Raw genomic sequence first — 16747 nt, forward strand, 5'->3', positions numbered from 1 at the left:
ATAAGTCACCCCTCCTGGGCCTCAGCTTTCTTATCTTTAAAGTGGACAACATAATGCTTCCTCCCCTACTTGATTATTTTTTTCACAATATTACAAGCTTCTTGAGACATAAACTACATCTGCTTTAAACTTTTCTCTCTTGATTATTTTAATCACCTGAGAAGTTCTGAAGTGGGCATATTCCCTTTTACTTAATTGAATTTCTAAATTATAATGAGACGGACTAGATGTAGTTTCAGAGGGCAACTGGTGACAGTCATAATGACGCATATTTAAGTACTTGTTCTGGAAAGTTTTATTCACACAGACCCCTGTTTTGTCAGCATATTTCAGGTTTCTGGAGGAAATGAATTCATGTGGGCCCTTGGTGGGCAGGGTATTCAAAATATAATGCAGTCAGTGGTTGTGCTAGAACTAGTTGGTACTAGACTGCAAGAGCTGGTTGTTACATTTTCAGGAATTTTGCTAGCCAGTTGTTGAACCATTGGTAGATATTTACACCACAGAAATTGGTAGACTCTACAAATCAGGAATGGCGAGTGAGTTGGTGGCATCTGAACTGGCTTCAGACTCGCCTGGGTAAGACTTAGTTGGTCATATTAGACCAGGAAGACTAACTTCTCACCAAACCTTTTGTCTTCTCAGCCAAACCTCACCGCGAGACACCTGCTAGAGAAGAACAAAGGCCACCACCCATCTCGCACAAAAAGCCTGTCCCTGGTGTCCTCCTCCAGAGGCAAAGCCACCAACACGCCCAGCCTCCGAAGGGGCCCTGGGTCCAGGAGGAAGGGGCCCGGGCAGCTCTCCATCACGACAGCCTTGAACACCCTCAACAGGATGGTCCATTCTCCCTCGGGGCGCCATATGGTGGAGATCAGCACCCCAGTGCTTATCAGCTCTAGCAACCCCTCTGTGATCAGCCAGCACGTGGAGAAAGCAGATGTTCTTCCCAGTTCTTTGGGGCAGGTAGGAAACAGACCCCCGGGATAAGGGCACCTTGGAGTTGGTCAAGTGATCCACACCATGTCACAAGCAAAATTGGATGTTTAGTACCTGCTAAGCACACATAATGCGTAATAACAACGAGTGTATTGTGTGTCAGAGTTGTGACCTCATCTCGTCCTTGAAACAGCCTGTGAATTAGGCATGATTAGTGTTATCCCCACTTTACAGGTGAGACGACCGAGGCTTAGAGGAGGTTAACGATTTGTCAAATTCTCACAGATGCTTTGCTTTCCCATGCTAAGAGCCTTGGCATGGTCCCTTTCCCCTAGAGAACTTCCCTTCAAGGAGATAATGGCACCCATTTTTCAGAGGGGGTCCTGGCGTCACAATTTGAAATTTACTGGTCCGTCCTCCAGCAAGACACTGGGCATCATGTGGAAAAGAAGAAAAAGAATTTACGAGTTATTGGGTGTTTGGAGGGCTGGCTACATAATTTGCAGGGCCCAGTGAAAGATGCTAATGCAGCTCCCTTGCTCAGAAGTGATTAAGAATTTCAAGATGGCAACAGCAGAGTATGAAACAAGTGGAGGGCCCTTCTGAGCACTGAGCCTTGTGTGACTACACATGTTCCACACCCCTGAAGACAGGCCTGGGTGTTTTCATATGGAGCATCTAATGCGATACTGTATGGAAAGTGCTTAGCACGATGCCGGGCACATACTAAGCACCCAATAAGCACTGGCTCTTAATACTGTTCTTAATAAGCCTGGTCACTGAGTTGCCAGCTGAAGGGAAAGAAACCAGGGCAACTGTGGCACTCCAGAGCAGAAGTACCTCTAACAGCGTGTGGCTCTTTGGGCTGAAGGGTACTTTAGCACATGAAGGACTGGAGGTATGAGGCAACGTAATTAAGAGCTGCATGTTGGCTATTCTGCTGAAAACACTCTTTGGAACCATGCAGGTGGCAACTTGAGAGGACAAACCTCAACTTGCATGATGCATTTTTTTAAAGCTGTAAATCTTGTTTTTAAACATGAATCTCTACCTTGGGATTAAATGGCTTAATTGGACTCTAATCCCTTTTTAACAAGACAGGGAGGAGGAGAAAGTCAAGGACTCCTGAAAGACCTGTGTACTGGTCTAAAAGGAAAACAATCACCTTTTATAACACTTCACATTTTACACCACTGTCTGGATTGCCAAGAGGCTGGCTGTCCCTGTACTTTTGTCCACCACCAGCCGCGCGCACACACACGCACACGCGCACACACACACACTTCTCTCCATATACACTCTCCTCCAACTTAAAAAAATCACACTTATAAGGCTCCCATTCTACACACACATTCCACACACGTTGTCACAAGTATGTACACACTTTGTGCCCAAAGTTCTTCTCCCTCCAACACACACACACACACACACACACACACACACACACACACACACGGGGACCTACTGACTCACAATTAAGCCAAAGAGTGACAAATTTTTCTGAAACTATTCTTTATATATAGACAGATATATAAAGTACAGCCCACAGTCAGTGGATTAAGCCAGCTGATTCAGCTGTAAATTGGCTTCTCACAAGATTTAGCCAAATTACTTTCCATGTGTTATTTTAATTCTTCTTCCTGCTCATTTACCTCATCTACAGAGAGGCTGGACAGGAGTAGAGAATCCTAATGGAATTCAAAACAAGTATTTCTTCCTAGTTTTCACAAACAGTGAGAATTCCAAAGTGTGGCATATGCATATACTATTCCCAGGGAACCACTGCACGGTATTAATAGTGGGGGGGGGGGGGGGTTCGATTCAGAAGGCTGTGGATTATAATTATTTCTACATTTTTGCCCAGGTGTTATCATGAACAAATGTTTGTGGAATAAATATTTGCTGTTCCTCCAGGAATTTATTTTTGATGCATTTGCCTGTCACAATCCTCTGCATGCCCCAAAGCCCTGTATGCCCACCATTTCTTCACGGCAGCTCTGCCTTCCCCTCCCCTGCAGAATTAATCTCGCTCCCCTGTGGTCAGAGTGCATGGCTCACACTCTTGTTCTTTGTACTATAAATACCGTGTATAATCTTACCACCTTGCTCACTAGATTGAAAACTTAAGGGCAAGGATGATGTTTTATTCATTTATGTTGCTGTTGACTTTCCAAAGCCCCAGTAAAGGTTTCCAATAACATATTTTGCCTCAAGAATCAAAAATCAAAGCAGCAGCCTATGACTTACTTAAACAATTACCAATCCCTTCCCCCTCTCATAATTATCCAGAAAACAAGAGCTAAGACAGAGAGGAAAAGGCAGGTTGCAGAAGTCAGTGTAAGGAATGCAATTCCCTGCCCCTCCTCCGTCCCATTCCAGGATGCTAATGACAAGTCCCAGCATCTCCCCTGGGCTCCTGGAGGATGAGCTGGCATGCACGTTGGGGAATTCTGGGGTCTATAAAGCTGACTCCTTTCGATCCTATATTTGAAATATTGTGAATAAAGTGATTTCTTTATTCACTTTATTCGAGTTCAAGGAACCTGAACCATTAAGTCCAGATCCTGTCCCAGGGTGTCCCTTTGTCTTCATCTTTCAGAGGAATCTCCCAACCCAACTTTACAGTACTCAGGAGCGCCATGAGAGGTGGTTTCTACTTAGTATTAAGATAATTTTTCCCCTTGAACACACTCTCAGTCTAATTTATGGTAAGATGGTTTAGCTAATCCTCCTTCTAAGGTAATTTACAGAAATAAATTTATACCAAGAAGTGGAATTATTAGATCATATGGTAACTCTATAGTTAACTGTTTCAGGAACTGCCAACTAGTTTCCAAAGTGATTGCACCATGTTGCATTCCTATCAACAGTGTGTGAGGGTTCTAGTTTCTCCACATCTTCGCTAACATTTACTACCTGTCCTTTCTATTATAGGCATTCTAGTGAGTATGAAGTGGTATCCATGTGGTTTTGATTTCCATTTCCTTGATGGCAGTGACGTTGAGGAGCTATTCCTGTGTTTATTGCACATGTGTTCTTTGGAGAACTGTCTATTAATATCCTTTGCCCATTTCTTAGTTGGGTCAGTTACCTTCTTCTTCTTGAGTCGTAAGTGTTCTTTATATATTCTAGCTGCAAGTCACTAATCAGGTAAATAATGTGAAAATTTTCTCAGTCTGTGAATCGCCTTTTCACTTCCTTGGTGGTATCCTTTGAAGCCCAACATGTTTTAACTATGATGATGTCCACTTTACCTACTCTTTCCTTTGTTGCTTGTGTTTTCCATGTAAGAGTTTTATAGTTCTACCACATTTAGTTGTATGATGCAGTTGGAGTTAATTTTTGCATATGTCATGAGGTAGGGGGTCCAAATACCTTCATTTATTGTAAAAGAATGCCTCTCATTTTGCGTTAAAATTGTTTCAGATTCAGGTGTTGTCAGCCTTCTCCATCCATTATAAGCCTCCCCATCAGCATTTCACCTAAGGATTGAGGTTTTATTCATGAACATATTTCATTTGAGATTGAAAATGGTGACATTCTAAATCTATCATTCTTCCTGCAATTCTTCTATGAGATTGACTACTACTTTTTGAGAGCTGGTTATGTGCAAGATACTATCCTGTGAGTTTTACCTAAATTATTTCATAATGATCTCAAAGCCTGCACAAAATAGGCCCCCATCACATACTGGGTAACCAAAGTTCATGCCTCAACCACTATATTCTCATTCTCTCTCTCTCTCATTCTCTCTCTTGTTTGCTCCTGGGCGTTCTCAGAGCTCAAAGACAGGACTCATTTCTCACCACCTTCTCGCCTGGCATGTTTGACATCACTGAACTGCTACCCATTTTTCCACTGGCCACTGCCAGCTGGGCTAATCTTTCCCTGCCTGTCTGTGCCAGTCTCCTTGTTTACATCCTTATCACTGCCCTCAGGCTGGCCTTGGCGTCCTGGCCCCTTTGGCCATGTGTTCACTCTCCCGCCCTCCTGAGGTCTGGTTCCCACACCTGGGCTACGGCCAGGAGAAAAGGCTGGGGTTTGTCCAGCCTGGAGAAGAAAGGGCTTCAGGGTTCATGCGGGGATGGGCAATGGCTTTATTTTTCCAAACTTGGGTTTATATACTGGTTTTGTGTTCTGGTGTCCAGAAGAGAAAGGGGACATAAATCATAACATGGAGGATTTCATGAGGTGCAAGGAGAAATCTCTCCTAGCACATAGATTCTTAGAAACCAAATACTGAAAGTGCTGAAGGAGCCTATAGGATACTCTTCTTGTTGGGTTTTGCTTTGCGTTTTACTTTTCCCTGGAGAGAAAGGCAGCTTAGTATAAATGAAAAGGCTTTGAGTCAGGCAAAGCTTCTTGCCATGGTTTTGCCGCCTAATTACTGACATTGAGCCTCGGTGTCCTCATCTGCCAGATGAGTAGGCCCTTCCATGCAGGGCCTTTGCAAGGGTTAGCACTGACTCAGGAAGCTGTAGCCATCGTTCTGACCTCCTTCCCTCCAAGAAGAGCCTTTGGAGTATTTCATCCTCAGTGTGATTGAAGGGAGTCCCTGACTTAGGTCAGGGAGTGAGCCAAGCATCTTCCAAAATCTAGATGACCCTTCCTATCTGAATCCCCTAAGGCAGTGGTCGGCAAACTGTGGCTCTCGAGCCACATGCAGCTCTTTGGCCCCTTGAGTGTGGCTCTTCCACAAAATACCACGTGCGGGCGCACACGTACAGTGCAACTGAAACTTCGTGGCCCATGTGCAGAAGTCTGTATTTTGTGGAAGAGCCACACTCAAGGGGCCAAAGAGCCGCATGTGGCTCGCGAGCCGCAGTTTGCCGACCACTGCCCTAAGGTGTATTTTTCACAACTACTAGCAGATAGGGAGGTGATCTTGTCTCACTTTATATGGAAAAAAACTGACACGAAAAGCTATTTCCATAACAGACTCAAGGTCTTCCCCCGCAAACCAAATGAACTAGTTGCAATTTCAGATAGAACTAAATGTCCCCATGTCAGGTAATGCCTCATCCTGGAGCCACGTAATCCCAGTCGCAATAGCCATTATTAGCACAAGACAGGAGCCATCACCACCTGAGGTTCCACCACGTCGCAGGTTAGGCCTAGAGAACCTGACCCGCCTCCCACCCGCGAACTGCATTATGCCTCTCCAGGACCCCGTTGCCCGGTTTTCCAGGTGGAAGGATAAACTGAGCTGGCAGCGTATCCTGTTGCTTAATTCGTTAACAGCACACTCTGAAGAGAGAGAACAGCAGGAAGAGCCGTTCCTATTATTTAGTTCATGCTGGTCATTGTAGTGATGCCTCCTTCTGCCCAAGCACACTTTCCCGCCAGGGACCTGTTTCCTTTCTGTCTACTGCCAAGCTCCCTCAGCCCCGGCAGGTGTCGGAGTTCTCTGAGGCAGAGAGCTTTTCAGCAGTTTCTCAGCACAGGCCGTATAGGGAGAATATATGAGATTTGGGGTCGGCCAACTCTGAGATGGAACGCTCCCCCTGCCTCTTGCTGAGCAGTAAGTATCCCATTGGGCAAGTTACATAATCTCTCTGGGCCTCAGTTCTCCATCTGTACAATGGAGCTGATGATGACAATTTCTTTAACTTCCTAAGAGTGCTATGAAGATAAAACAAGGCAAAGCTCGTACATGAGGTCATAGCCAGGGTTTGGCAGTGGTAAATAGTCAATAGCCGTTCACTCTGTCATTAATGTTGGGTCAAGTCAGGAAGCTGTAACTATCCCCGAGTCCCACCGCCGCGGTGCTGGCATGTGCAGACCGGCCTGGCTGGGAATGACATTCACCCGCCCCTCACTTCAGAAGGATGATCCGTGGGAGCCTGCCTTTCGGTGCAGGGCTCCCAAAAGCCCCTTCACTTCCTTGACAGGCAGTGAATTCTGGAAGGAAGAAAGGAGGGAGGCTTTTAGCTTGTATCTAGGGGGCCCTGGGGCACCGACTCTTACTCAGCTCAGGCCTGAGCTGTAATCCCCAGGGGAACCCATGGGAGAGAAGCCGAGAATGACTGCAGGAGAAAGGACTTTGGACAGAGGAGGAGGCAGAGCCCTCTGCCCACCATTTTCTGTACGTGCCTTTCGGCTTTTTCTGTGAGCCCATCCTCACCGGGAATGGCGGGTGGGTCCTGGCTGCCCCAACCCCTCAGTGAAGCAGCCAGCAAAGGGCTGCTGGCTGTCCCCGTGCACCAGGCACAGGTGAGACAGTGGACAAGACACACATGCTCCCTCCGCTCATGGACCGTCCAGGCCAGCAGGGAAGACTAATATTGAACTTGTTATAAATACTTGAGGAGGAGATTTTGAGTATCCAAAGAGCTATGAGGTTTAAGGACGGGGAATGGAGTCTGTGGAGGAGGGCCACCCCCTCTGGGAGGTCAGGGCAGCCTGTCTGGAGGAAGTGGTCTTCACATGGAGACCTGAAGGATAACAGAAATCAGCCAGGTGATGAAGGAGGTGATGTGAGGCCCTGCATGCACCTCTCCTCAGCCCCAGTTCCCTTTGTTCCAAAGTCACACCAGAGAACGCCAGTTCTCCTGGTGCCTGTGAAGCCTGCTGTGCCCGCTGCCCAGCCCTGCCCAAGCCCCTGGGGTCCTCTGGGGCACAGCCTTTCTGATTTCTGGTGACCGAAGCAGATTCGGTAATTAGCCCTGCTGTTCAGCATGCTTCCTTGATTCAGCATTTCTCCAAAGAGAGGTTAAGCTTTACATCATCGTTTTGCCCAATTAATCCTGGCAGGTGAGCTGCTCCAGAGACCCAGCCCTGCCCGGGTGAGAGAGGGAGCAGCCCAGCCTGAACCTCAAACACTTTAGCTCCGACTCTATAGCTCTGGGAGCCAGAAGCAGGGGTAATTGATATTCAAGGCCACTGAGGCCTACAAAGCTCTCTCTCACAGAATTCAGCAAGAAGGAAAAAACAAGAGAAGCAAAATAAACGAGGAGGGCAAGCAAAGAGGTGTGTACAGGGCAGCAGATGGGGACAGGGAGGAGAGTGGAGAGAAACACTGGACACGGACATTCCTTACTGGCACAGGGAACATGGCCCCGTGGCTCAACCTGGCAAGGCCTCAGCTTCCTCATCTTAAAATGGGACCCTGCATCTGGACAGGCCCAGCATCCAAGAGGCAATGATTCTCTATCATCCTCACTGGGGTTTTACTGGGCTAGGGATGTGCCTGGGTTTATTCAGCAAATGAGCTACTGGGCCATACGCCTTCTTAGGGCACGAGCTGAACATCAGGTCTTCTCCACAGGCTTTCTCCGTGGGGGCTTCTACAGAGGGCACAAAACGGGCATGTTCTTAACAGATTGTTCCCGTGGAAAAGCAAGATACGGGCCCCTATCACAACCCTTTGTTAATGCTTCAGGAATTTTATTTTGGGTGAGTAACAATGTTCTCCAAGAAGAAAAGGAAAGAGAAGTTTTTAAGGAAATGGACCAGTTTTTTTCATAGGAAAAGAATGTTTATTGTAGATCAAAGCACAGGCCTCGGGAGAGACAATATCCAGCCTTCTCCTTCTCTTCCCCCTCCAAACAATCAAGCCCTGGTGGAAAATTGCACAACGAGATGCATAATAAAACCTGCTCACATATGCAAAGAATATTGCAAACACCAGTATGTCTGTTTCCAGACACTTCAGCTAAGGAAGGCATGCTTTCTCACGGCCAAGACGGGGGGCAGCTCTGAGGACACAGAGGGCAGAGTCAGAAACTCCAACAAAGCATTCCCATCCCTTGGGCTCAGCTGAAAAGGCCCCACTGAGCTCTTGCGCCTTTACCTGCTGCCTTGGCCTTGCCCGCTGCCTTCCTGGGCCTGTTCACAAGCACAAGGCGCCTACCACGTGCCCGTCTTCCATTCATTCAACAAAGATTTACTGAGTCCCTACCAATATTTACTAGCTGACCCTTTAAGGATAGAGTACCTGGTGCTCCCTGGTCCCTCCAGGGTTAATCCCAGCTGAGCCTGACAGGGAGGAATGTTTAGTAACAGTTAGCTGAATGTGTGAGTGAAGAAGCAAGAAAACCCCAGTGAATGTAGGTGTAAGTGTACATGCATCAATAAACATAAACTAGAGGCTGAATAATGTATGAATTAATAAGTGATTAAAAGGTTTGATGACAGAAAGAAGACATAAATGAGTATGAATGAGGGAATTCTTATAAGGGTGAGGAATAAAGAAATAAGTATGTATGTGATCGACAGGGTGGAGTCTTTATAAATGTCGCATAACAGGGATAAAGCGTGTCACTGCCACGCTCTGCTAACCTCATCATTTTGCCTTGCTTGCTCCTGCCCTGCCAGCCATGGGGATTTTGAGCTTAATCAGTGCCCTCCCTTGCTGAGGGTGTGCCCATGCGTTAGTGCTTTAGCATCTGGAGCTTCTGTCAGAAGAACAAAAACACCTGTGCCCTGGGCTGGATGCCAGGCAGCCCTGCCTCCAAGACTGGCCTCCCATATATGGAAAAAGCATGCCTTCATCTGATGTCCTCAGCCCCATGCTGCCCCTGCGCTATAGGTGCAGAGGACCTATTTCTAAAGCTGAGTGCCCCAAAAGGCATCCTTCCAGGTGCAAGGGATGGGGAACAGGTCGGGTTTGGATGAAGTTCATGGCCAATCCTATCTACGGCAGGTCACTCCAGAGACTCTGTTTCCCTTGTAGTGCATATCTGATCCATCTGTTTCCTTGCTTTCTGTTTTGTGTGTGATTGTTGTTTTGCCTGCTCCCTAGGATATAAGTTCCATGAGGACAGAGCCAGGCACATGGAAATCTCAATAAATATTTGTTAAAAATGAGTGAAACATAGTCTGGAAAACAAGTCATGTAAACCAACCGCTTGAACTAGCTACCAAGACATGATTCCCTCCCCCAACGGTGGGCCTGACCTGACTCAGCCGGCAAAGCCCATATTTCCCCTTCTGGGAGCTCAGAGGATTGAATGAGACTATCCGCAAGGTCCCTCCCAGCTCTCTAGTTCTAGGGTTCTAAAGCCAAGGGAAGGGACTTCGAGTTTTTCAAGATTCATATAGTGAACCTGAACCCGAGTCCCTGGGTATTTCATGGAGACAGCCATTTAATCTGGCCTGTGTCAGGGTGAAGTGACGCTGGGCATGGTGACATTTCTGTTCTGACTAACGGCCACCTGAGCATCATGTGTGACTATGCAAATGCTGCCATACCGCTCCCTCGGGCTTGGCCAAACCTCTGCTCAGAGCCAAAGCCCACCCTGCTGCCTACGCCTTAGGAAAGCCCTAAAAGTGTTCCATAAAACCCCATGATGGAAATGACTCGGAAGTAAGTCCCTTCTCAGACGTCTCTGCAGGGTTCCCAGAAACCAGGCCAGCTCCTCCTGACTAAGTCCAGCACATGAGCTAGAAAGGCCTGTCTGAGGTGTCCAGCCCTCAGGGACTCCTACAAATCCCATCCAACTCTGTCTGCACCTCCCCCTCTTAGTTCAGGAAATAACTGTCAGTCCCCCTCTCTCCACCATAACAAGCTGCTTTCCAAGGATGTAGGTCCTGTGGTCTCTATCAGAGATGGGTAGAACATGGGCATTTCTAGAGGTTCAGAGCCTGCTCATCTCTGGGGCGCTCCTGTCTGGAAAATGTGAGGGAAGGACCCCAGTGTAGGATGGAAGGCAGGTTTCTCACACCATCTGCACTGTCCCAGTAAGCAGTGGCCTTTGTCACCAATCCCCAGGACCTCGCCAGGTGCCAGGACCTAGCAGATGTGCAACAAGCATCTTCTCTGAATGAATGCCAGGAGGAGACCCACAGCAGACTTAACAGGAACTTTGCTTGTTTAAATGTTATGGCCTTTAATGAAGCCCGGTGAGAGGATTTAATTACCATTGTAGCCAAGCAGTTACTTCTTCAAGTGGACTGTTACGGTGAGGAGGACAAGGGTTGTAATTAAGGTTTTGGTGTTGCAAAAACCACTAATAAGCCTCACCCCTTCAGATTCTGCTTTGGTGCTAAAATCCTGCCTTGAAGGCAGCAGGCCTTTGGGCTCAGGAAAGCATGAGACAGAAAACAGAACAGAGGGTGATAGTGCTGAGGACACTCTACCCACCAACCCAAGGACCCGGCTTAGGAAGCAGGATTTTGTCATGTGGTTTGAGGTAAAGTTGCATTTTCAGCCTTTTTCCCAAAAAGCCAGTGCAGAGCCCAACTATGGAGAGTGCCAGCCCTCACCCTTCACTGGAAGCTTCAGGGTGCGTGAAAATACCCCAGTCCAGTGTCAGGAAAGAGATTCCTGAATGCATGTCCCCCACACATAGGGTCAACCACCCATCACGGGCCCTGCCCAAAGGGAACCTGCCTCTTCTCCTCACCCATCTGTCTTGTATGCCTCCCACCTCATAGCAGGAACAATGGTGACTGTTTATTGGTACTTCATGGAGCCAGACAGCGTGCAAAGTACTTTGCATGCATGTTCGGATTGAATTCTCACAAGAATCCTATGAGGTAGCTACTATTGCTACCCCGTTTTATAGATGAGGACACTAAAGCTCAGAGGAATTAAGTCTGAGACTCACACAGCCAGTAGGTTTCAGTGTCAAAACTCAAACCCAGTTCAGACGGCCCCAAAGTCCATTCTCTTAGCAATGGCTGCATAGAGTCTCAAGGAGGAACAGAAATCCACCTGATCAGTGAGTGTCCCCAGGGGGTTCCCAAAGGACTTGAACTGACAGTATGGGGACCCATGCCAGCTAGGGTTTTCCAAGCCTCTACGCCAGTGATGGCAAACCTATGACACGTGCGTCAGAGGTGACACGCGAACTCATTTTTTTGGTTGATTTTTTTTTGTTAAATGGCATTTAAATATATAAAATAAATATCAAAAATATAAGTCTTTGTTTTACTATGGTTGCAAATATCAAAAAATTTCTATATGTGACACGGCACCAGAGTTAAGTTAGGGTTTTTCAAATGCTGACACACCAAGCTCAAAAGGCTCGCCATCACTGCTCTACGCAGACGTTCCAAGTACTACCTTTTCTCCCCGACAGAGGTCAAGAGGCAAATAAATAAATCAGGAATCTATCTTCAGCAAACAGGGTTTATGAAAAAAACATTTTATATCTGGTAAATAGCTCTTGACAACCTTTCAGAATAGTATTATACCATTAAAGAAACTGAATCAGTAATTTAAGATCTTCCCTCACAGAAAACCACACAGAAAGATCCAGACAGTTACACAGGTGAGTTTTTTCACATTTTCAGGAAGAGGATACTTTCACTCTTTACAAACGCTTCCAAAGAATGCGGAAAAAAGAAAACATTCCCCAATTTATTCATAAGGCTAAGGTATTATTAATATCAAAACCAGGAAAACAACAACATAAGAAAATTTTGAGTTCTACCTCACTCATAAACAGCTGCAAAAACCTTCTGTGTCTATTGGCAAACCAAACCCAGGAATATATGGAAATAAAATAAATTAAGTTGGGGTTTTCCCAAGAAAAGTTGATTTAATATTATAAAATTGATTGGTGTAATTTATTATATTAATAGATTAAAGGAGAAAAAAACAAGTGATCTTTTCAATGGACATAGAAAAATGATAAAATTCTATAGCCATTCATTATATTTCTTAAAATCTTAGCAAACTAGAAATAAAAGGGAACTTCCTTAGCGTAATAAATGAAATCTATATAAAATCGACAGCAAACATCATACTTAATGATGAAATGTTGAAGTCATTCCCTTTAAGATTAACAAAAAGAACAGAATGCCTGTGTGTTTCTGCCCAACACTGTCCCTCCCGGAGTGCCTGGCCAGTACTGTGGAGCAGGCAAAATAAAACTTTCTTTCAAGTATTTGAAAGAAAGAAACATAGCTGCCATTATTTGCAGATGATATTATTCTCTCAATAAGGAACTCAAAAAAACTAGAAAAATGTATTAGGAATAACTATGAACATAGCATGGTTACTAGACATAAATCAATACAGGAAGTGAATCCTATAAAATAAAGAGCTAATATGCTAATTAGACCTGAAGGCAGAATGAATTTCCAGAACAACCAGTGGGTGGACGATGAGGCAGCCAAGGCTGTGAAGGCCTACTCTTGCACGAATTTTGTGCATCGGGCCTCTAGTTGTATAATAATTAGGAAAATATTATTTTGAAATACCATTTTCAACAGCAACTCAATTTTTTTTTAAATATATTTTTATTGATTTTTTACAGAGAGGAAGGGAGAGAGATAGAGAGTTAGAAACATCGATGAGAGAGAAACATCGATCAGCTGCCTCCTGCACATCTCCTACTGGGGATATGCCCGCAACCCAGGTACATGCCCTTGACCGGAATCGAACCTGGGACCTTTCAGTCTGCAGGCCGACGCTCTAGCCACTGAGCCAAACCGGTTTCGGCAGCAACTAAATTTTTTAAGTCCCTTAAAATAAATTCAGCAAAAGACATGTAAGTCTTTTATGAATAACATTTGCAAAACCTTGTTTAATGACATTTTTAAAAGACCTAAAATACATGAAGAATTATGTCATGCTCTTGGGTTGGAAGACTTACTATTTTAAAGATATTGATTCTCCCCAAATTTATCTATAAAACCAAATACCAGTGGGTTGTTTGTTTGTAAATCAAAAGGTGCTTCAAAATTTTAAATGGAAGAACAAAAAGCCAACCGCCAAGATATTTCTAAAAAAGAAGATTATGGAATTTGGTTGGGGTGAAGAGTGGGATCTATGCCATCAGATATCAGGTTTTATTTATAAAGCTATAGTATTAAGAGGGCATGGATTTAGCATATGGATTCTATTAAACCAACAGAACATACTGGAGAACCCAGAAATAGACACAGCCTGGAGACTTGATTCATGACAGAGTGCACTTTGCAGATCAGAAGGAAGGATGAACTATGGTGCTGGGCTAACAGTGTATCCATGTGCAAAAAAGATGAAATTGGATTCCCCTTGTCAAAAATCAATGCTAGCTGCATCAAACACTTAAATGTGAAAGGCAAAACTATAAAGCTTTTAGAAGACAGTATAGAAGTACATCTTTATGACCTTGAGATTAAAAAAAAATTGTGTTCAAGATTTCTGCAAGGGAATATATTGTAAATTTTACTATTAAAAAGAACTTCTGTTCATCAAAAGGCACCACGCAGTAAAAATACAAGTGACAAATAATTAATATTCAAAATATTAGAACTAAAAAAATTAGACTCCATAACTTAATAAGAAAATAATAAATAACCCAGTAAAAGGGAAAAATAGACAAAGAACATGAATGGGCATTTCATAGGAGAAACAGGGAGCCAAATATATGATGAAAGAAGCTTTGACTTTGGTTGGTGGGCACACAATGCAATATACAGATGACATATAATGGAATTATACACTTGAGACCTTTATAATTTTATTAACCAATGTGACCTCCATAAATTTAATTTAATAAAAAGAAACAGGAATGACTCATAAACATTTGAAAAGAAACTCAAGCTCATTACTACCCAGATAAATTCATTTGAAACCACAATAAGATATCATTTCACACCCACCATAGGCAAGTATTAGAAAGCTGGGCATTACCACATGCTGGGGAGGTTATGGGGTAATGGGAATTGTCATTTGCTGCTGGCGGAAGTGTAAATTGTTTCAGCCACACTGGGGAAAGTTTGTTATTACCTAATAAAACTGAGCAGGCTCATACCCTGTGGCCCATCAATTCCACCTGTAGCTGTATATCCTGGGAAAAGTCTTGTACATGTGCACAGGGGACATATACAAGAATGTTCATAGCAACATCATTCATAGCAGCCCCAAACCAAACATCGCCCAAATGACATGTAAATGATAGAATGGTTAAATGATGGCATATGCATATAATGAAATAAGAGACCGCAGTGAATATTAGCCACAAAAATTCAGTGTTGAGCAAAAGATGCAAGTCACAGAAGAATACACACAATATGAATCTGTTCATAATGTGTTTAAAAACTAGCAAACCTGGTCTGGCTGGTGAGGCTCAGTTGGTTGAGTGTCGTTGTGTACACTGAATGGTTGCTGGTTCCATTCCAGGTCAGGGCACACTTGGTAGCAGGCTTGATCTCTGGTGGGGGGTGTGCAGGAAGCAGTTGATCAGTGTTTCTACTTCTCCCTTCCTCTCGCTCTAAAAATCAATTAAAAATAAAAACATTTTTAAGTCTATTTTAAAACTAGCAAACGTAAACAACATTGTTTGAGGATGTATTCCAAGGCAGTAAAAATTACATAGAAAAGCACTGGCCGTGTTGTAAATGGTTAAGCATAGTTCTGTGCACTGAAAGGTCACTGGTTCAATTCCCAGTCAAGGCACATGCCCCGGTTGCCAACTTGATCCCTAGTGGTGACCACAAGCCAATTGATGCTTCTCTCTCACATCCATGTTTCTCTCTCTCTCTCTCTCTCTCTCTCTCTCTCTCTCTCTCCCCCCCTTCCTCGCTCTCTAAAATCAATAAAAACATTTTTTAATTACACAGAAAAGCATTAGAATGATTGCCACAAATTTCAGTATTACACTTACCCTGGGGTAGAGGTGGGGATAAGGAGGGGATCTGATTGTAGAAGAATATGCAGAGGAGCTCTAAGTACAACATTCCATTCCTATTTTTCTTCTATTTCTTAAGTTGGATGGTATGTGTACAGCTGTTAGTTTTGTTACTCTTTAAATGATACATAAAATTATATACACTTATTTGGACGCATAATGTATTTATCATTTAACATTTTTAACTACAAAGGAAGTCACAAAGCAGGGTGGGGGCTGGGAGGTGTGCAAAGGCCAGGAGTGAACGGGAAGAGGAGAAAGATAAGTCTGGAGAGGAAAGCAGGAGCCAGACCACAGAGAATACTCTAAGCTTCCAGGACTATCTGGCAGATAGAAATGTAGTCATCTCACAGCTCAGTGTCTGCTCTCAGGAACATTGTCTACTCTTGGGACCTCTGTTCTGCCAGGGAAGGGAGAAGAGGAACAAACAAAAACAACTTAACATTCCACCTGCTATCAGATCTATTTCGTATTACAAGGGACACTTGACAGGGACAGTGGTCATCATGAACACAGTGTATCGAGGAGCATAAAAACAGAACACTGAATTTGGCCGGATGCTTTGTTTCCCTGGGATGGACAAACATGCCTCATACATATAACCTCTTAGCCACAGTGAGGTCTGGAAATGATAAGTGTTGACTGTGGCTTCCTACAGAAAGGCTTCCAAGCCTACGTTCCTTGCTTCTGGTGTCAACTTGACCACCCATTTGCTGGCTACCTCCAGGAAATCATGTAATCTTTTTATCTCAGTTTCCTCACCTGTAAAAATGGGGATAATGACAATGAGGCCTGTGTACAGTAAGTTAGCTTTAGAATTGTAGAGTCTGAGAGTGAAATTCCTCTTGACAACCAAGGCAAGTGTCTCCTGGCACAACGGTGCCCAGAGCACCTTGAACTTCCCCCGCCTAACATGCACCGCGCTTATATAATTATGGGTTAAATTGCCTCCCTCCCGTGTACTTGGTGAGTACCACGTGGGGAAGGAGGAGCCTTGTGTGTTTTGCTCACTGCATTAACCCCAGCGTGTAGGGCCAAATAAGGTTCACACATTGCAATTCCTGCATGTGGCTCTTAAGTCTCTTGATCTATAGAGGAAAGATTTTTTAATTTTATGAAGACAGATGGTCAATTCCAGATTACCCACAGTGGTGGGTACAGAAGCTACCAAATAATGTCTAATCTTCTGTCTCTAAAATGCAACTCGTCTCCCAACCCTGAAGGAACACTATGTAGGTTAA

The 16747-nt window shown here is 44.5% G+C and overlaps 1 protein-coding gene across 2 annotated transcripts in view; it reads left to right on the top strand.

The window, feature by feature from the left end:
* Positions 1–16747, top strand: part of SH3RF2 (SH3 domain containing ring finger 2) — a 106561-nt gene that overhangs the window by 55786 nt on the left and 34028 nt on the right. For both annotated transcript variants that reach the window (XM_081091192.1, XM_081091191.1), the window contains exon 4: positions 646–966. In XM_081091192.1, the coding sequence (XP_080947318.1) occupies positions 646–966 (321 nt within the window). The remainder of the gene's footprint in view (positions 1–645; positions 967–16747) is intronic.

The sequence above is a fragment of the Myotis nattereri genome (assembly GCF_964212035.1).
Source record: "Myotis nattereri genome assembly, chromosome: 5".
Lineage (NCBI taxonomy): Eukaryota > Metazoa > Chordata > Mammalia > Chiroptera > Vespertilionidae > Myotis > Myotis nattereri.